General features: G+C 46.2%; 1 protein-coding gene across 1 annotated transcript; it reads right to left on the reverse strand.

The window, feature by feature from the left end:
- Positions 1 to 1,861: 1,861 nt before the first annotated feature.
- On the reverse strand, positions 1,862 to 21,581 carry LOC133516490 (uncharacterized). The gene is made up of 23 exons (XM_061849473.1): positions 21,382 to 21,581; positions 20,963 to 21,091; positions 20,534 to 20,700; positions 19,270 to 19,485; positions 18,028 to 18,280; positions 17,574 to 17,711; positions 17,332 to 17,406; positions 14,958 to 15,117; positions 14,642 to 14,783; positions 14,047 to 14,273; positions 13,847 to 13,988; positions 13,470 to 13,673; positions 11,915 to 12,187; positions 11,579 to 11,827; positions 11,243 to 11,491; positions 11,019 to 11,155; positions 10,716 to 10,908; positions 10,459 to 10,664; positions 9,329 to 10,001; positions 8,726 to 8,854; positions 7,852 to 8,062; positions 6,969 to 7,163; positions 1,862 to 3,369 (listed from the first exon to the last, which is right to left on the reverse strand). Exons 1-22 carry the CDS (start codon positions 21,526 to 21,528, stop codon positions 6,975 to 6,977), a joined length of 4,509 nt encoding a protein of 1,502 aa, XP_061705457.1. The 5' UTR covers positions 21,529 to 21,581; the 3' UTR covers positions 1,862 to 3,369; positions 6,969 to 6,974.
- Between the last annotated feature and the right edge of the window lie 218 nt (positions 21,582 to 21,799).

A 21,799-nucleotide genomic window follows, 5' to 3' on the forward strand; every position in this document is an offset into this window, starting at 1 on the left:
TTGCCACCGTCGTGGTATTAAAAAAAAACATTAATTTTTACCTTAAAGCTTATGACCGTAGCATACCACGGCTGTCCTTTAAATATGTTTGTGAATATTGAATATACACCGTGGGAATGAGTAACCTGACAGATTTTAAAGGTGTATTCTTGGCCGCATTTAGAGACTACAATCTCATACACAGTTTTCTAAAATCAGTCTTGTTATACAGATAATGGCAATTGTTGTGAAAGTCTGGAGGCAATCACCCCCAACCCTTTAAATTAGGGGATGGATCATGGAAGATATTGTCATAACCAATTTACATAAAATTCGGGCTTGTAGAGTTAGAAGCTTGGCTCTACAAGAGATTCGATAACTTTTTGACAGTGCGAGCCTTATTGTTTCGTCTTGGCAACATTTTATATGAAAATGTTTTTGATGGGATATGTTTTTGTATTAGGTAATAAAATAACTCAGTAAAAAACGCCTTTATGGTTGCGACGCTGGTACTATGTGACTTGGTTTAGACATATATACCTACTGACAGACATTAAAGTTTTAAAGGAAACTCGCAAATAAAAATAAATGACATGTCGTATGCACAAAACATATACCCACACTTTTTTTGCCAAATTTATCGAAAAGTCATCCAACATTTTTTGCTTCTTATGACCTCTGGAATGCGAGGTTAAATCTGTCGGGTTGCTTGTTCCCACATTGTATACAAAATTTAGTGGGTAAAATATGTTTTGTTGTATTTCTTTATCTAAAACAGTGGTGGGCCAAGTATGGCCCGCGGGCCAGCTCCGGCCCGAGAAAGGATTTTATCCCGTCCGCCGACGCTCCTATGAAATATTTAGTAAATGGCATTGGCCTATCCTAATCGCAAATCAAAATTCAGTTTTGCTGCAATTCTGGCCCTCCTCTTAAATTTCGTAAAAAATTCTGGCCCCCCATGAAGAAAGTTTGCCCACCACTGATCTAAAAGATGATAAATATAAAGCATTTTCTGTGTGATTATTTCAGATGAGATTTTTTTTTCATAATTTTTATAAGCCGATTTTCAGTAGTCAAGTTTTAGTTTTTGAACTTATTTTTTGTATTTTACCATTTTTACGGAACTTTTCCTTATATTAACTAATGTTAATCATAAACGGGGCGGCAAATTTCTGATGGGCCCCGGGCGGCAAGTGCACACGCTACGCCGCTGGTGTGGAGTGAGCATTCTATGCTTACTTCTTTATGGTCACAGGGACCATCATTCGAGGCGACAGGTATTAATGCTGTAGTTCGTAGCAATGTTGCTTTACCTAACGTGGCGAATGATGGGCAGTATGAAAGTTTCTCCAAATATCTTTCGGATATACCTAATTTAAAAAATAATTGAAGAAATAGGGTTTTACCATATTTTAGTAAATGATTGTTACAGTTCAAAATAAAAAATGTGCTAAAGTACAAAAAAACTGGAGTCTAAAGCTATTGGGAAGACTTGTAGCGAACTTAAGCAGGAAGCTCAAGACCGATCCAGATGGCGGCGCACAGTGGACGCCCTCTGCCCCATCTAGGGGACATAGCACGATAAGTCAAGTAAGTCACAAAAAAAGTCTAGAAACATTTGAAATTGATAGTTACTCCATACAATAATCGGACAGACAGACGGACATGACGAATCTATAAGGGTTCCGTTTTTTGCCATTTGGCTACGGAACCCTAAAAATGAACTGTCATAGTTTCACTACGTCAAGTATTGATAAGAACGATTGTTCCGAACTAGTGACTTAGCTAATTTTGCTATATGATATCAACATATCGGCGCTTTAGACCTAAGCTTAACATTTTTAATATCAAAAACAAAAAATAAGGACAATAAAACTACAAATGAACAGAACATTGTTTTATTTCATATTTTATACATAAGGCAATTTTATACATATTTTATTCATTTTTATTTATAAGGCATATGTAGATAAATGTTAGGTACAGTCAGCTAACAGTAACGGCCAAAGTGGACAAATATATCGGAACAAATTCTTATTTCTATGTGGTGTGTTCAGATTTACGATATATTTGGCGAGTTTTGAAAACTGACTTGAGTTTTTCCGTCACTATATTTGATGTTGACTCTATAAAGTAGGAATAGTTCCAGCATTTCACGAAGTCATTGCCTCAACTTCTATTTTAAAGATATTAATAAGGTCTAATTTCGTCTAGGTGCAATAACTCGTATCTACATTATATAAAGTCGTTTATTTTTTTGAATTCTACTCTTTTTACAATCAATTATTATGGCCCAGACATAGATCGCATATAGGCGTTAGAATTAAAAGGAAATAAGGTGTATTCGGGTAATTTCAGTTATTGAGTTATCATTTCAAAATTAGTCATCCGGCACTTTTTTAGCGTTATTTCCTTTCGATAATACCCGAATACGCCTTAATATCAAAAAGTGGCGCCATCTTACTGGGCACTACCTAAAGGTTATGGCGCCATCACTCGAAACGATGCTGCTACACTTTTGGCCTTTGCTCTATTAGATGGCGCCACTTTTTGATATTTAACAAATTGAACACATTATCAATGAAAGAATAAGGATCAATGTCAAATGGCGTTCTAAAAGTTAAAGTTATAAGTATGTGTCGAAAGATGGCAGTAAATTTACGTCACTACAAAGTTTTCTTTGACAATACACACCTCTATTTCAAATTCATTTTACTTGCCGTAGCGAGGCAGGTAAGTGACCAGCGGCGTTAAGCAAGTAGCGAATGAGCATTCACGAGTATAACCGACTTCAAAAAAGACGAATGTCTCAATTCATCGGGATCTTTGCTGCTTTTTATCCCCTGACATTAAAAGAGGGGTGTTATGTTTGACGCCAATGTCTGCCTGTGGCACTGTAGCTCTCCAACGGATGGACCGATATCGATGCGATTTTTACGTGAAAGAGTTTTCTTGCGGAGTTACTTAGATATGAACCGATCCAGCAGTTTGAAAAATATCAGCTCGTTTCCAAAATGATGCATTTTAGAATATTTCGCGTATAGCGAAGGGGGGTTTTTTGAATGTTTAATAGTTATTTATGTATATTCTCCAATCACTCTCCCTCGTGATGCTATACCGATTCAATTTTTTTTTGTCCGGTTGCTTGGATCTTAAGGCAATCAAGAGAACAGGTTAATTATTTTTTGTTAAAGGTTATTATAGAGAAATCGGGCAGCGCCACTCTGTTCCTACTGACCGCCAACACCAGTGGTTTCTCCTCCGTGGTTGACGTATTCATGACGATGACAACAGCCTAACCTCTACTTAGACTGCCCGTATCGCCTAGATCCATAAAAGGCGTCAACGTCTGCTTCGCTTGGTTGTTTCTTCTTTTCCAACTCCTCAACCCTGAAAAAGAAACTACAATAAATACATCGGTATTACCCAGTACCAGGTGACATGTTAAATTAATATTTGTAACGCGCTGACGTGGACGGGAGATATTGAAGAAACAGTAATTTATGTATGGAAGAAAAGAGATGGTTTTCTTTTAAGAATTGCTCTTAAGTTGTCTCTAGCCGAGCTGTGATTAAATTTTCTCAGCCGCATTTGGTGTTTTTACCTCACGTGTTCCTTAATTCCTGTAGCATAAGCATAATTTTGGAGCACCTTGTCACCTGTGTCTACTCTCTCAGGGGGACAATTGTTACTCGCGTCCGCAGGAATAACCTACCACAACCCTGCACGTGTCCCCTGGGTGGTGCTAAAGAGTAGCAAACACAGAGGCGAATAAAATAGGCAAATATCACGATGAATGCGAACACAAATGCGATTAGCTCACAGAGCACTATGACTAGAGATGTCGGACCTTCAGTCCGCATCTTGCAGATAAATATAGAAGGGATAAGTGCCGCTAAAAGCGACTACCTGCTTAAACTATTGCATGAAAACAAAATAGACGTAGTCAATATTCAGGAAACACACAGCAGAGATGACGCAGATCTCGAGAAAAGAGGCCAACTTCCTGGGTATACGTTAGTGAAAGCAGTCCACCATCCCAAATATGGCGTAGCCAGTTACGTGAAATCCAGTCTTACTGATGTACATCTAGTGAACTCCAGTAATCAAAATATGATTTTCTCCATAGTTATGCGTATAGGAGACCTGACAGTTACGAATATCTATAAGCCCCCAAGGGTAAACTGGGGAGAAGATTTACCGATGAAACAACCTCACCCGTGCGTGTATACTGGAGATTACAACAGCCATCACACTAACTGGCGCTATCGTCAATCTGATGAAAACGGAGAGGCTCTAGCTAGGTGGGCAGAATGCTGCGACCTCCATCTAGTCTACTGTGCCAAAGACAAAGGTACCTTCCGCTCCGCCAGATGGGGTAAAGAATACAACCCGGATCTAACGTTCGTCTCTAAAGACCATCTCCAGCAACCTTTACCGTGTCACCGCACCCTGCTAGCAGTCTTCCCTAATAGCCAACATAGATCAATTGTCTTACATATTGGTCTCAAACTGCCACTTATGAACTCGATGCCACTACCTCGTTGGAATTTCAATCGAGGAAACTGGGAAGATTTCCAAAAACAGTTGGACACCGAACTTGCAGCAGCTCACTTAGAACCAATCGCTACAAACTATGGAAAATTCGTAGAGTTTGTACTGAAATCAGCGAAGTCAAACATCCCTAGAGGCTACAGAAAGGAGTATATACCCGGCTGGAATCCAGAAAGCGAGGATTTGTACAAGCAATATCAAAGGTCTGGTGACCACAGCATAGGGTCTGAGCTTCTGAAATCTTTAGATGCTACACGGCACAACAAATGGAGGTCAACTGTTGAGGATATGGACTTCAAGAAGTCCAGCCGCAAGGCATGGAGAGTTCTAGATAGCCTGACAGGTAAACAACACCAAAAAAAGCAGACTGGCAGTGTTAAACCAGACGCTATCGCCGATCGTATGGTTGAAGTAACCAGAGCCAAACGTGATAAACTTTTTACTAAGAAAATAAAGAAGGACCTCAAAGCACTCAAAAATAGCGCGCCAAGGAACCATAATCTCGCTAAACCTTTTGAACTTAGTGAAATAGATAATGCCATTAAAACACTCAAAACAAATAAAGCTGCTGGTCCTGACAAAATTTTCAACGAGTTTATCCGTCACATGGGCCCGCTTGCTGTAAGCTGGCTATCTGCACTGTTTACCTATATACTCCGGAACAATAAACTGCCAAAACAGTTCAAGTTATCTAAAATAGTCGCAGTACTAAAACCGGGAAAGCCCGAGGATCAACCTGAAAGCTATAGACCAATTGCCCTCCTAAGCTGCACATTTAAACTGCTTGAACGTTTAATCTTGGCTAGAGTTGAACCGTACATAGAAGCTGTGACTCCACCTGAACAAGCTGGGTTCCGAAGTGGAAGAAGCTGCACGGACCAAGTACTGGCCCTTACTACTCACATTGAAGCTGGATACCAAAAAGCCTTGAAGTCCACAGCAGTGTTTATAGACCTGACAGCTGCTTATGATACGGTGTGGAAACAAGGTTTACTTTACAAAATATTATCGGTGATTCCAAGCAAGGAGATAGCGGATCTCATAACTGGTATGTTGAGCGAGCGGGAGTTCGAAGTGTTCTTGGGAGACGCTAAAAGCAAAAGAAAGAAACTTAATAATGGCTTGCCACAAGGGTCTGTTCTGGCTCCTCAGCTCTTCAATTTATATATCCACGACCTCCCATCTACAGACGCTACAAAATTCATATACGCTGATGACATTGCACTAGTAGCCCAGAGCAAAACTTTCACGTCTGGAGAAACAATCCTTACCAACGACCTAGAAAGGCTAACAAAATACTTTCAACATTGGCGCCTAATACCCAGTGCAAGTAAGACTGAAGTGTCGTGCTTCCATCTGTGCAACCAAATGGCTACCTATGAACCAACGGTCTATTTCAATGGGAAAAAGCTCAACTACAACCAGCACCCAAAATATCTTGGAATTACTCTGGATAGATCTCTCACATACAAGGAACATCTTGTGAAGCTCTCCCAGAAATTATCAACGCGAAATAATATCCTGCATAGGCTATGTGGAACCTCGTGGGGAGCATCTGCCGATTGCCTGCGCACCACTGGTATCGCACTAGTTTATTCAGCAGCGGAATACTGTGCCCCAGTGTGGTCAGAAAGCGCTCACGTGGGCAAGGTGGATACCAAACTGAATGAGACTATGCGGTGTATATCAGGAACGATTAAGTCCACTCCTTCCCATTGGCTACCAATACTATGCCACATAGCACCTCCACACTTGAGGAGAAAACATGCACTCAGGAGAGAAGCTGAGAAGATCAGCTCCAAACCAGCATTGCCTATCCACAATGAGTTTTTCTACCCACCACCCCAACGCCTAAAGTCCCGAAGTCCTGCGTATGCTGCTGCTCAAACTCTAAATGGTTTCAATGTGACTGAAGCCTGGAAAACTGAATGGACCACTGCTTCTGCTGGCTCTCACGTAGAAACCATAGACCCGACTTCTAAACCATTAGGATTCAACCTCCCCCGGAGATTGTGGTGCCGCTTTAATAGACTGAGAACGGGTCACGGTCGCTGCAATTACTTTCTGCATAAATGGGGGTGGAAGGACTCTGCAATGTGCGAGTGTGACGAAGAAGTCCAGACTATGGAGCATATAATTCAGCGATGCCCTCTGCACTCATACTCGGGACCACCAGAGGACCTGCTGCGCCTAACACCCGACGCAATTGCGTGGCTGAACGCTCTGGATATTGACATTTAATTTTAATTGTAATGTAATTTTTATTCTGTGATATTTATGTAACTACCTATTTTTTGTATAAGCCATACGATTAAATAAAACTCTCTCAGGCCTAGCAGCGGCGCTAGCAGCAGCCCCGAGGCCTGCCGAGGCCGAGGCAGAGGACCGCGCTCGTCAGCGTATATGTAGGGGAGGAGCACCCGGCATGTTGTCACCTGTGTCTACTCTCTCAGGCCCAGCAGCGGCGCCAGCAGCAGCCCCGAGGCCTGCCGAGGCCGGGGCAGAGGACCGCGCTCGTCAGCGTATATGTAGGGGAGGCGGAGCACCCAGTAGGCGGAGCCCGAGAGTTCGATGGGCTCGGAGCCGGCTGGTTCGGGGACGAAGATCGGCCCGCCCGTCACTGGTTGGACCTGGAAAAAAAAAAGGATTAAAATTTACTGAAAATGTCTGTCGCAGCTACTAAACTGAAATAAACATAATAAACAATAGCCTAAGGATCTAAAGTCACATGAACAGGTGCCTTCAGCGTGATCACATGATCTCTCATCTCTGCGCGAGCATTAGATCCTCGTGTAGCAGCATGCTATTAGCCACTTTAACATCACCAACCTTAGGGTCTAAAGTCACGTGTCCCGGTGCCAGTTCGTAAATGTATCTTCACCATAATTATTAGCACTACTACCAATCTCAAACCAAACCAATTTAAATCCACTAATCTGAAGGTGTAGTGTTAGCGCCACACACACTATTACACATAACAGTATATAAGTAGTGTACTTTTTAACTTTAACCAGAATAAACCTAAATTTAGAACGAAGTAGTTCTCCTTTAACACCCCACATCACAAGGTGGTCTAAAGTCACATGAACGGCTGCCTTCCTCCGAAGGACACACACACACACGCATAACACCTCATTAGCTGAGCTGGCACAGTATTATTAGTGCCTCGGCATAGACACGGCATAGACGTGTTAAATGAACTGTAACCCAAACCTTAGGGTCCAAAGTCACGTGCACAGATACCAGTTCGTGCGAAATGTATCTTCTCCTTAGTATTTGCACTAGCTACCAATTGAAAACGAACCTAAATCCACTAACCTTAGGGTCCAAAGTGACATGAACGGGTGCCTTGGGAGTGACCACGTGCACCCTCATCAGCTGGGCCAGCATGGCGCTGGAGCCCCTGCACAGGCAGGGCGCGTGCAGCGGCATGTCGGAGGCGGCCAGGCGCGCGCCCGCGGCGCCGGCGTCGCGCCCGCACGCGCCGCCGCCGCCGCTCACCACCGTGTCGGGGGAGGACATCATGAACCTGACATGGTGGGAGATCCAATACATTTAACTATTTTATTAGGCAATAGGATAGAGAAATCCGATTTATATTCGAATTGAAATATTGATTGCATCAACATGAAAGGAATTTTTTAAAAGCGAAATATCCAAATAAGTAAAAATCTCAAAAAATGTGTCAGGGTCACTTAAAAAAATATTTTTTTTTTACAAAATTTACTTCGGTGCGAAGCCGAAGCCGGGCTGCAGAAGATGCCTAATATTGAGTCGAGTCCGAATTCTTGCGCCCATTTCTCGAACGGTATTAGACTAATAATAATATCAGTCCCCGTCTATCGTCTTGACAGTTAGACGTATGGGTTACCATGGTAACACACTAATAATATTATTTAATTAATAGTTCGAGAAATGAGCCCCGGGACTGGACTCAATATTAGGGATAGAAGGCGCAACGATAAGATACTCGTACTAAACTCGCAGGTTATAATCCGCGTTGGGCCGAAAGTCTGAAATGTTCTAGCGAGGACCGCTCTCTCTGGCTTCGCCGGAGCACAAACAAGGAACGAACAAGAAAGGAAGGAACAATGACACACAAGACATATTACGTTCTTCACTGCGGCTGCGTCTCTGAGTTATCCGTTTTTTTCTATAGTTCCAATTAATTATATTAAGAACAAACACTTACCTGTGCCCACGTGGACACTCATATTCAAAACCCAGAAATATCTTGACGGTGAGGTGGTGCGGTGCGGTGCCTTTTCCGCGCCCGCGTGCGGACGCTTGTGCAGCTCGCCATGCGCTTACTTGCTCCATACTAGAACATACAACATATCGAGCTGATTCAAAACGCCACTAGGCCTTGGTCTCCTGACGTTATATTGGAGCACAAGCAGATCACTGTTACAGAAGGTTACGTTGTACGCAATATCCCATCAGCCGTAATACTGCATGGCGACTTTATCAAGGAATTCATTCATAATTTCTCCATGCAATTTCGACAGCGTCGATTTTTACGTCTAACGTTCTCGCTCATGTCATCTGTGGATCTATAGGTCCACATAGAGCAAGCTGCCTTACAATTAAATTGAAATTGGCACGCGAAGCAGCTTGGTCTTTGCAAATGCACGTGCGACTAAGATGACTGGCAAGGACAACAAACCAAGTTGCTTCAAACTGTTTCCTCATAAGGCGACTTGTCCTTTGTGGATACCCCTATTCACTCAGGCACCTTGTTAGACAAGTGTGTGTGTGTGTGTTACACATGTAGGGGTAGGAGATGATGACTGACCGCACTCTGGCGTCCCACGGCAGCAGGTAGTTGGTGTGCGGCAGCAGCCCCGGCTGCAGGTGCTCGGGCAGGCCCAGGCTGTGCGAGTACAGCGAAGAGGCTCCGAGGAGACCAGGGGCAGGAGGCAGTACAAGGACTGTATGTTGACTGACCGCACTCTGGCGTCCCACGGCAGCAGGTAGTTGGTGTGCGGCAGCAGCCCCGGCTGCAGGTGCTCGGGCAGGCCCAAGCTGTGCGAGTACAGCGAAGAGGCTCCGAGGAGACCAGGGGCAGGAGGCAGTACAAGGACTGTATGTTGACTGACCGCACTCTGGCGTCCCACGGCAGCAGGTAGTTGGTGTGCGGCAGCAGCCCCGGCTGCAGGTGCTCGGGCAGGCCCAGGCTGTGCGAGTACAGCGAAGAGGCTCCGAGGAGACCAGGGGCAGGAGGCAGTACAAGGACTGTATGTTGACTGACCGCACTCTGGCGTCCCACGGCAGCAGGTAGTTGGTGTGCGGCAGCAGCCCCGGCTGCAGGTGCTCGGGCAGGCCCAGGCTGTGCGAGTACAACGAGGAGGCTCCGAGGCAGACCAGGGACCAGGAGGAGAAGGCTGGTAACAGGCCTGGGGGGGAGGCCGTATGCAGCATTCCGGGCAGGTACTCCGTGGTTGAGGGCTGGCGAGTTATTACTTTTTCTATAAAAAGAATTTATATTTTAAAAAGTATAGACCATTTCACAATGCAGTGTATAGTCAAGGTCTTGTGTCACTTTCTCCGTGTCTAATCGACACGGAGAAAGTGACACAAAGTACTACGTAAAATTGTAGAAATCAAATTACAAAATTAAATTTATCAGCTTTATGTTACATTTTTGGGAATAAGATCTTTATCCTCAAATCTAAAAAAGTCAAACGTCTAAATCAAATGATGTAAAAATATTTTCCAAAATGTCACTACCCAGAAAGGGAAATGGGGACTGCGTTTGAATGGATCGGCCGTCCTCTTTCCTCTTAAACTCAGAAGATAACATTATAAAGTCGGCGGATCCCGGACGGGCACGAGGTACTGCGGCCCGGGGTCCTCGTCCCCGGAGCCAGGGGACAGCGCGTCGCCCGCCGACCAGCCCGAGCAGCCCTCGTGTGACACCCTCACCGTTGTCCCGGACGGGCACGAGGTACTGCGGGCCGGGCTCCTCGTCCCCGGAGCCAGGGGACAGCGCGTCTCCCGCCGACCAGCCCGAGCAGCCCTCGTGTGACACCCTCACCGTTGTCCCGGACGGGCACGAGGGACTGCGGGCCGGGCACCTCGTCCCCGGAGCCAGGGGACAGCGCGTCGCCCGCCGACCAGCCCGAGCAGCCCTCGTGTGACACCCTCACCGTTGTCCCGGACGGGCACGAGGTACTGCGGGCCGGGCTCCTCGTCTCCGGAGCCAGGGGACAGCGCGTCGCCCGCCGACCAGCCCGAGCAGCCCTCGTGTGACACCCTCACCGTTGTCCCGGACGGGCACGAGGTACTGCGGCCCGGGGTCCTCGTCTCCGGAGCCAGGGGACAGGGCGTCGCCCGCCGACCAGCCCGAGCAGCCCTCGTGTGACACCCTCACCGCTGTCCCGGACGGGCACAAGGTACTGCGGCCCGGGGTCCTCGTCTCCGGAGCCAGGGGACAGCGCGTCGCCCGCCGACCAGCCCGAGCAGCCCTCGTGTGACACCCTCACCGTTGTCCCGGACGGGCACGAGGTACTGCGGCCCGGGGTCCTCGTCTCCGGAGCCAGGGGACAGCGCGTTGCCCGCCGACCAGCCCGAGCAGCCCTCGTGTGACACCCTCACCGTTGTCCCGGACGGGCACAAGGTACTGCGGCCCGGGGTCCTCGTCTCCGGAGCCAGGGGACAGCGCGTCGCCCGCCGACCAGCCCGAGCAGCCCTCGTGTGACACCCTCACCGTTGTCTCGGACGGGCACAAGGTACTGCGGCCCGGGGTCCTCGTCTCCGGAGCCAGGGGACAGCGCGTCGCCCGCCGACCAGCCCGAGCAGCCCTCGTGTGACACCCTCACCGTTGTCCCGGACGGGCACGAGGTACTGCGGCCCGGGGTCCTCGTCTCCGGAGCCAGGGGACAGCGCGTCGCCCGCCGACCAGCCCGAGCAGCCCTCGTGTGACACCCTCACCGTTGTCCCGGACGGGCACAAGGTACTGCGGCCCGGGGTCCTCGTCTCCGGAGCCAGGGGACAGCGCGTCGCCCGCCGACCAGCCCGAGCAGCCCTCGTGTGACACCCTCACCGTTGTCCCGGACGGGCACAAGGTACTGCGGCCCGGGGTCCTCGTCTCCGGAGCCAGGGGACAGCGCGTCGCCCGCCGACCAGCCCGAGCAGCCCTCGTGTGACACCCTCACCGTTGTCCCGGACGGGCACGAGGTACTGCGGCCCGGGGTCCTCGTCTCCGGAGCCAGGGGACAGCGCGTCGCCCGCCGACCAGCCCGAGCAGCCCTCGTGTGACACCCTCACCGTTGTCCCGGACGGGCACGAGGTACTGCGGCCCGGGGTCCTCGTCTCCGGAGCCAGGGGACAGCGCGTCGCCCGCCGACCAGCCCGAGCAGCCCTCGTGTGACACCCTCACCGTTGTCCCGGACGGGCACGAGGTACTGCGGCCCGGGGTCCTCGTCTCCGGAGCCAGGGGACAGCGCGTCGCCCGCCGACCAGCCCGAGCAGCCCTCGTGTGACACCCTCACCGTTGTCCCGGACGGGCACGAGGTACTGCGGCCCGGGGTCCTCGTCTCCGGAGCCAGGGGACAGCGCGTCGCCCGCCGACCAGCCTGAACAGCCCGAGTTGCCGTCGGAGGCCCGAGGTTCAGGCTCCGCCTCTTGAGAACCCGCTTTCACTGATGCAGCCCTGAGAAAAAAAAATGTCATTGTGCTTGCACGCAGAACATCTTGCATAGCTCTTAAAGTCTAATTGGGTATTTTCTTAAGCAACTCGAGAATTTCCTCTCGAAAACCACCAATTTGATGAAGTGGACCTGATGATGAAGACTTTAGATGTACTAGTGGAAATGCCTAACGTGAAAGCAAAGGTAGATGTTAGAGGGTTTGAGGGATCTGAGGTTAGGGGCAGGGTTGAAGGGACCTGGGGCGGGGTTGGAAGGGTGGCTTGCGAGATGAGGGGTCGGGGTGGGAGTTAAGGTGTCGGGGATTGGGAGTTAAGGGTTCGGGGGTTAGGAGTTACGGATCAGGGTTTGAGGGATCGGGCCTTTCCGGTTGAGGGGCCGGGGGTTCAGGGTCGAGGGGTTCAATGACAAGTGGTAGAGGGAATAGATGGTTGAGGGATTGGACAAGCGGTGGGACGGAGAATGGATTTAGTGATAGCAATGGTTATACATAAGGACCTCATGGAAAATCCTGAATATTTAGGAAAGTTTCCGAATTCAGTGTTGAATATAATTGTTCTTTATTTATGCCTCACGCGTCACTTTTAAGCTCTTAACAATACCTACGTACATTAAAACTACAAATGGAACAATTCAAACTATTTAAAAATAATAAAATAAAATATTTTCTTATTTATGTATATTTAAATAGGATCTAAGTAGTTTTCTTTTTTTTATAAAAGTTATTATATAAACAATGGTATAAAGAGAAAGTGCGGATTGAACACAACACGGAGAACGCCACAGACGTCAGAGTGCTACAGACTCCGCACTCGCCCGCGGCGGTGGTGTCACTCTCACTGTGTACGGGTCGTCGCGGGAGCACTTGCTACCACTGTACCTGTAGGTGGGCGTGGCGGGGATGAACACGGGGAACGCCACAGATGTCAGAGTGCTATAGTCTCTGCACTCGGCCGCGGCGGTGGTGTAGACCGTGCAATTGGCCGCTTTCACTGTGTACAACTATACCTGTAGGTGGGCATGGTGGGGGTGAGAACGGGGAACGCCACAGATGTCAGAGTGCTACAGACTCCGCACTCGGCCGCGGCGGTGGTGTAGACCGTGCAATTGGCCGCTTTCACTGTATACAACTGTACCTGTAGGTGGGCGTGGAGGGGGTGAACACGGGGAACGCCACAGACGTCAGTGTTACAGACTCCGCACTCGGCTGCGGTGGTGGTGGAGAACGTGCAGTTGGCCGCTTTCACTGTGTACGGGTCGTCGCGGAGGCACTTGCTACAACTGTACCTGTAGGTGGGCGTGGAGGGGGTGAACACGGGGAACGCCACAGACGTGAGAGTGTTACAGACTCCGCACTCGGCCGCGGCGGTGGTGTAGAACGTGCAGTTGGCCGCTTTCACTGTGTACGGGTCGTCGCGGGAGCACTTGCTGCGGCCGCAGTTGCACGCGCTGATGTAACGGACGCCTGATGAGTGCTCTTTTGTGTTGTCACTGTAAATATTTGAAAAATTTAGGACAAAAGCTCCTAAGAGGCATAAATGTCTAGATGGAGCATTAAACCAAATCGGTAACTTAACGCTACTCTTTTGGTACTTTTGGAAATGTTACATTTTACGTTTAAATCGCGGACTTTGGTGTGTAGCACCGCTAGCACATGTACTCACTGCTCGGGGTGTATGCAGGGGTGCGCGGTGAGCGAGGGTGCCTCGCACAGGGACCGGGAGCGCCAGGCGGCCGTGCAGGCGGCCCGCAGGCGCGCCTCGGCCGCCCCTGCTGCGGGACCGCGGGCCATGGGGTGTAGCACCGCTAGCACATGTACTCACTGCTCGGGGTGTATGCAGGGGTGCGCGGTGAGCGAGGGTGCCTCGCACAGGGACCGGGAGCGCCAGGCGGCCGTGCAGGCGGCCCGCAGGCGCGCCTCGGCCGCCCCTGCTGCGGGACCGCGGGCCATGGGGTGTAGCACCGCTAGCACATGTACTCACTGCTCGGGGTGTATGCAGGGGTGCGCGGTGAGCGAGGGTGCCTCGCACAGGGACCGGGAGCGCCAGGCGGCCGTGCAGGCGGCCCGCAGGCGCGCCTCGGCCGCCCCTGCTACGGGACCGCGGGCCATGGGGTGTAGCACCGCTAGCACATGTACTCACTGCTCGGGGTGTATGCAGGGGTGCGCGGTGAGCGAGGGTGCCTCGCACAGGGACCGGGAGCGCCAGGCGGCCGTGCAGGCGGCCCGCAGGCGCGCCTCGGCCGCCCCTGCTACGGGACCGCGGGCCATGGGGTGTAGCACCGCTAGCACATGTACTCACTGCTCGGGGTGTATGCAGGGGTGCGCGGTGAGCGAGGGTGCCTCGCACAGGGACCGGGAGCGCCAGGCGGCCGTGCAGGCGGCCCGCAGGCGCGCCTCGGCCGCCCCTGCTACGGGACCGCGGGCCATGGGGTGTAGCACCGCTAGCACATGTACTCACTGCTCGGGGTGTATGCAGGGGTGCGCGGTGAGCGAGGGTGCCTCGCACAGGGACCGGGAGCGCCAGGCGGCCGTGCAGGCGGCCCGCAGGCGCGCCTCGGCCGCCCCTGCTACGGGACCGCGGGCCATGGGGTGTAGCACCGCTAGCACATGTACTCACTGCTCGGGGTGTATGCAGGGGTGCGCGGTGAGCGAGGGTGCCTCGCACAGGGACCGGGAGCGCCAGGCGGCCGTGCAGGCGGCCCGCAGGCGCGCCTCGGCCGCCCCTGCTACGGGACCGCGGGCCATGGGGTGTAGCACCACTAGCACATGTACTCACTGCTCGGGGTGTATGCAGGGGTGCGCGGTGAGCGAGGGTGCCTCGCACAGGGACCGGGAGCGCCAGGCGGCCGTGCAGGCGGCCCGCAGGCGCGCCTCGGCCGCCCCTGCTACGGGACCGCGGGCCATGGTGTGTAGCACGCCTAACGCCACACTCACCTGCGTAAACAAAATAAAATTCTAAGAAAAGCGAATCCATAATAAATCCAATATGAATAACTTTTAACAAAAAAAGGCCAATTTCCAAAATGGTTTATGCCTCTAGCTTTTGCCCATGACTTCGTTTACGTGGAACTAGTAACTTGGGTAGTATATTTTGATATAATATATAATAAAATACAGCAATAATTCAATTTGAGTATACGCTTATATCAGTTATGAGGCCAAGCATCGCAATTATCTCAAATATCTTACTTCCACCCCGTTTTTCACCCTCTAAAAAGAAGATTTATGGGACGAAAACTATCCTGTCCCCTGGAACTATGTTACACCAAATTGTAACAAAATCGGTTCAGCAGTTTTAGAGTGAAGAGGTAATAGATAGCCAGACAGACACACTTTCACATTTATAATATTATACATAAGTATAGATATGAATTATTTCATCTCTTCACTTCACCAAATGAAAGCATAATTCCGAGATCAAACCCATAAATTACTATAAAATACCCATACCACATTCGGTATATTTTGATTAGGAAAAAGTTGAAGAAAAAAAAATTCTGCTATTTATTCCTAATTTATAAAATAAAAAAATTGTTTATCTTTCATGGTACCGAGTATGCCCTTAAACGGATACCTACTATTTTTGTATTCTTTGTATAACAAACTTTTCTACGATACTATGGTCAGATCCTCACTTAATGATAGGGAATGCAAAAACCGGAGGTTTTTCAAAACCGGTTTTTTCTTCGGTTTTACAAAAAAAAAAACCGAAACCGGTTAAAACCGGTTTCGGTTTTTAGAATCAAAAATTCTTAAATTCATCGCCATGGAATAAAGAAAAGATTGCTTCACGTGTAAAAACAAATGCTAGTATAGTATATACACGATTTATTCACGAAATTAAAGACAGAATATCTGACTATTTTATTGTATTGTATTGTATGGGAATTGTCAAATGACTTAATGTTATTTGTAACTAGGAATAGGAACAAACCAATTTTATTAAATTATTTTTTTCTTAAATATATGACGATATCAATTTATAATTTAATTTTATTTGTCTTAAATCAAATGGCCCAATCCGAAATCTTGCTCTAAGTTTTTCGCTGTCTTCTAGTATTCAAGTAGTTAATTCGTTTACTGTTACTAACTTCCTTTATAAAATATTTGCTAAGTTATTATGGATTTGTAAAGTAGGAAATAAATGAAATAAGCTAATACAACGTGTTTCTTCTCGAAAAGTCAATTAGAAACTGATGGTGTTAGCTTAAACTGGGCAAACACAGGTAGTCAAGTAATTCTATTCTTTAGGGTTTGAACTATCCTTTCCTATTAGTGCGAAAGAGACAAAAAAGGTTGTCGGTAAGTCGTTATCACCGAACCAACAAAAGACTCTAAAGCTGCCATTGATATAATTGATTACGTATAATTTTTCTACAGCGCATCGCATAATAAAATTATAAGTAAGACCTTTTATACCAATTCGTACACCAGCACGGATGTCCTGCCACTGCCAGTACTTTATATTATTTAAATCTTTCGTATTTGTGTATTTTGTATCGTAAAAATTCATTTAGCGTTACAAATGATCAAACTAACACAACATCACATTATTTGATTTGATGTCGATTCAACCGGTTTAGGACCGATTTATACCCTTATAATGAATAAAACATGCAATTTAGGTAAATAAAAAAAACCGAATAAAACCGAAACCGGTTTTTTCAAATTCTAAAAACCCGGTCTTGGGTTTCCGTCAAAAAACCGGTTTTAACCGGTTTTTTCGGTTTCGGTTAAAACCGGTTTGCATTCCCTACTTAATGACAATGGGGCTAATAGTAAAGCATACCCTTACAAAACAAAAAAAGAAGTTTCAAACCGATCCATACCTCTTCGAAGAATCGGGGAACATAACATAAAATAAAACTAAAGTTCCTGACGAATTGCGACCCTCCACATATCAAAACTTGAAGTTTAAAAAAAAAAAAAATTACTATTTAAGCCGATTTAAACCATTTGACATTACCTACTAGTCATTCGATTTCGAACCGTAATTCTTAGAGTAAAGATGCGTTTTCGTTTTAAGTATGATGGCAAATATGTTGCCGCTACGGACTAAAGGGTTAACAGATCTGAGTTTTAAAGATATATCTAAAAAGAGGAAATGTAATCAAGAAATAAAAGAAAAGGAATATGACAAAAACATGCCTTGTGCGCGTGGTGTTGACTGGAGTAATGCGCTGGTAGACCCTCGGCGTATGATGCTTGCGCGATGGGCAGAACCTAAACGAACACAATAATTAGCCAACATAGAATAACAAAAAGCAGGATGATTGAATTGTACATTGGCCAATAGAACTATCATGTTGGTATGTGGGATACAAAAATACTGTTTATTTTGTCAGTTTCAGAAGCTTTATATTTAAAACATTGCTGTGTAGTTTACATACCTTAGCACATCGAGCGTGCGAGAACCGCACATCCGTAGCGAGGGAGTCGTGTAGGGCTCCGCCCTCGGCAGCCGGGGACTCCAGGTACAGCGGCGCTAACGCCTGCGCCGCGGAGCGCCACGCTGATGCCGCCGGCAGCTGAGCATATAATACATTTATTTACTTTGTACCTAATAATATGGGTAAAGTTCTTGACTAAATCAACATAAGCAGTTGGAATTGCATATTTGAATCCACAAATATAATAATAAAAACATTACATCTTAAAGACGATGAGCTAAAAGATTAAAAAAAAAAGATTTTGACACTACCGTGAAAATGTTATAATCAAATTCCTCTAAGCAAATCTACATGTCTCTGTAGAAACTACCGTAACCCCCCCTCAGGCCTGCTATGTATGGTTCACCGCCTACTTGCCCTGCTTAAACACACCATATCAAAAAACTCAACTTACCTCAAAGAAAGAAGTGCTCATCGCATATTTGCCAACGTTATCATCAAACCCCTCTCCGAACGCCAAGTCCACATGTCCCTGGATAAACTGCCGCAGCCCTCCTCTCTCAGGTCGGTTGTCGACAGGTTCGACGCCAGCGCAGCGCCGCACGAGACCGCGAACTAGCGCGCTGACGTCGCGCGCGCATGGTGCTTCGTCCGCGCTCATGTATACGAACTCTTCGTTCTTCGGGATGGCGAAGAGGGATTTGGCACTGATGATGAAAGAGGTCGATAATAATTTCAGATGTTTAATGATACTTTGCGAAGTAAGTTCCTACTGAACAACTTCAACATAAGGATCAACCTAGAAAGTCCAAACAAGAATAGTTTCCACGATCGGCCACGCCGCCAGCTGCTCTCAAAAAGCGTTGATGCACCGTTGCGCAGTTACTGTTACTGCGTATACGCTGCGGCAAGTTGGCTAAAATATAATATAAATAATAATTCAGCCTATATACGTCCCACTGCTGGGCACAGGCCTCCTCTCATGCGCGAGAGGGCTTGGGCTGTAGTCCTCACGCTGGCCCAATGTGGGTTCCCTTACGATGCTTTCCTTCACCGGAAAGCTAGTGGTGAATAACAAATGATATTCCGTACTTAAGTTCCGAAAAAAACTCATTGGTACGGGCCAGGATTAGAACCCGCAACCTCCGGATTGAAAGTCGGACGTCATATCCTCTAGGCCACCACCACCACCGCTCTATTTAGCTTATTGAATTTCCTCCAGGTGTCGTTAACAAGTGTTTGCGGCGAATCATACGGACTAGGACCAGGCATCTCTAATACTAAATTATGGGAAGTGACACAAAACCCTTTAGTTAAAGAGATACTTATGCGGAAATGGCGCTGGGTAGGACATGTTTTACAAAGGCCACTACCTATTCAAGCAAGGGCTGACTTGGAAAATTCCCGGCAAAAGGGGGCAAGGCCGCCCACGTACCACCTGGAGGCGCACTTCAAATGTTATGGGTACATGTATGGCGCTTTTGGTAATTTCTGAAGTCGGTTATATTTTTTGTTAAATAGTTTTATAATATCATAAATGCCAAAGTAACTGTCTGTTTGTCTGATACTACTTCGCGCTTTAACCGCTGAATCAATTTAGATGAAGTTTGATATGGAGATAGTTTGTGTCTATGCAGACGAAATCGCGGACAGAAGCTAGTCATCAATATATGGAAGTTTTTCTTGATCTACTTACCAAACATTCGTGATAATGCGTGCTTTTCTCAGTATGAAATACAACTGGTCTTCCACCGCGTGTTCCAGCCGCTTCAAGCCGGCAGGGTTCCTTGCCAAGGCCCGTGGAGCCCTACGGAAGTGGAAGAGGAGACGCGGGCAACACGAGCGCCCGTGCGCCTCCCAGGCGCCGCCGAGAGAGGATACCGCGGCAGAGGTGCGAGGGGCCAGCTCGGTCCTAGTTGAAAAGGTTTTGGTTTATTGTCTTGAATTTTAATGGTGTTGTGTTATTACCGTAATTTATAATTACAATAAGGAATTATAGTTAATAGTGTATTTTAGCACCTTTGAATAGATAATCTTATTAGGAAAACCCTTTGCACCCCCAGAATGTCTTAGAGCAACCTAATACTTAATATATGTATAAGAAATTTTTATTAATTACCAGAAAATGTTAACATTAAATATACATACATTTAATGCTACAGTCGACTCTCGTTAATTCGATACTCGAAGGACTTTTAAAATATAACGAATCATTGAGAGTTTAAAATATCAAATGGTTTGAATTTTTTAAAAGAAAAAATATAAAAGATCGAATTATTGAGTAATATTGACTATTTGTTATTAATGCTGCTGATGTCAACCAGTGGTGCTGTTGCTAGTTCTTCATCTTCCGTAATTATAGGCTGATTTTACTGGTCTTCTTTTATGAAACCGGATTTTTTTAAGCAGTTGTGAATCATTATTTGTGTATTAGATACAGCTCTCCATGCCTTGTCAGTCGGTAAAAGTCAAGCATTTATACTTTTACCGATTAACTAGGACTCATAACTAACACAAACATTTAATCTGTATACATAACCAATGAAAGAGTAACTGAAACTAAACTAAACAAACAAATTAGTGCGGAAGTGTGTGGCAAACTAATAATTACAGTAATAAATGCTCATGCATTGATTATGCAAGATACAAGTTTGAACTTTTCTCAAAATGTGCTTACCTCTGCAATCTCACAACTTTGAATTGTCGAGTGTTTGACGCCTATAAGTTCGAATTAAGGCATTGTTTTGTTACATAGTCATGAATTTTTTTGTTTTTGAATTACCAAGTGGTTACAAATGTACTGTTTTTTTTAAATATCAAGAGATGTCCTCGGGAACTTGTGATAACTTCGAATTATAAAGAGGTTTGAATTATCGAGAGTCATACATAAATTTTACGTGTTTTTAAATGTTTCACTCATTAATTTAACGTAAAAGAATTAATAATCATAATCTAATTACCTATAAGCATCAATAGCTTTAAACAACTGCAGATATCCAAGATCAAACACTGGAGTAGGTGACGACAGAACCACAATATGGCACAAATGGAATATCAGCGCCATGGCCTTGCAGGCTTCCGCAGCCAGCTCTCCGGCCGCCACCAGCCAGTGGGAGGCATCGGCGTCCTTACAAATACAAACAAAAATACTTTATTAGTCGGTCATAGGTATACACAATAATATTGCATGTGATGGTAAATAATTGGCTAATTATGTTTAATTGCATATAACAATGAGCATGCACCATGCATTCAATTAAAATTCAGAAACAGAATGTATGTCAAAAAAGTATAAAATAATAACAACACGTATTTGTTTACTATCGCATTTTCAACTTATAAATAATACTATAATAATCAGTAAAGGTTTTCAGTGAAAAATTCATTACTTTTTCCGTTGAGTTTGAGTTCTCATCGAGGCTGGCTGCGAGAGTAGTCAGTTGCTTGGTGTCCAGGTATGTGATGGCGTGGAGGAAAAGTGTATTGTGGCGCTCATCCCAATGGCATTCAATGCCATTCTATAACAATTAAATAGTTAAGTAACCATTTCAAATACTGTCATTTCTGTTTTCAGAATAGCATGCCTAAAAAAAGAAGATTTCTAAACAATGTAGAAAAAGGTATAAAGGAAGGAATAATTGTCTTTTCAAATGATGAGAGTTGAACAAGTCAGAATTTATTGACACGGATTGTGTTGTGAATTATAGGTTATGTTGCAAACATCGGTAACGAAATTAATTCATTATTGATTCATACTCATAATTTAGAACCAGTAATAGAGCATTAGAGTTTAAAGATCTAATATTACCTCTTCAGTGGCCGATGAAGAAAAAAGTGGTGTTGTTTTATTTGGGTACCGATATGGGGACTTGCCTATTATCCCAACTACTACTATGCGCTCTTTTTTAGAGAACTCCGGTATGTCTGCTAGCGAAAAGTTCTTCATTTTGGCCATTATTCATATGAATATCGCTTTTTCCGAAGAGTACAAACGCGAGTGAAATGTTTACAAAATTGAAAATACGTCAAATGACACACAGGCCTACACTAAAACGTTTTGCAAATGCAAATTTAGCCAAAGAGAACTAACAGGTATAAGCAAGGTATAATTATATAATTACTTATATAATTACTTCAAAAGGTAAAAATTAAGTTGATATTATAACTTATTGGTAAAAAAGTTAAATTTGATTTTTCTCATAATTGAAAACTTAGTTGTCAACAAT

The sequence above is a fragment of the Cydia pomonella genome, chromosome 3 (assembly GCF_033807575.1).
Source record: "Cydia pomonella isolate Wapato2018A chromosome 3, ilCydPomo1, whole genome shotgun sequence".
In the NCBI taxonomy this organism is placed as follows: Eukaryota; Metazoa; Arthropoda; class Insecta; order Lepidoptera; family Tortricidae; genus Cydia; species Cydia pomonella.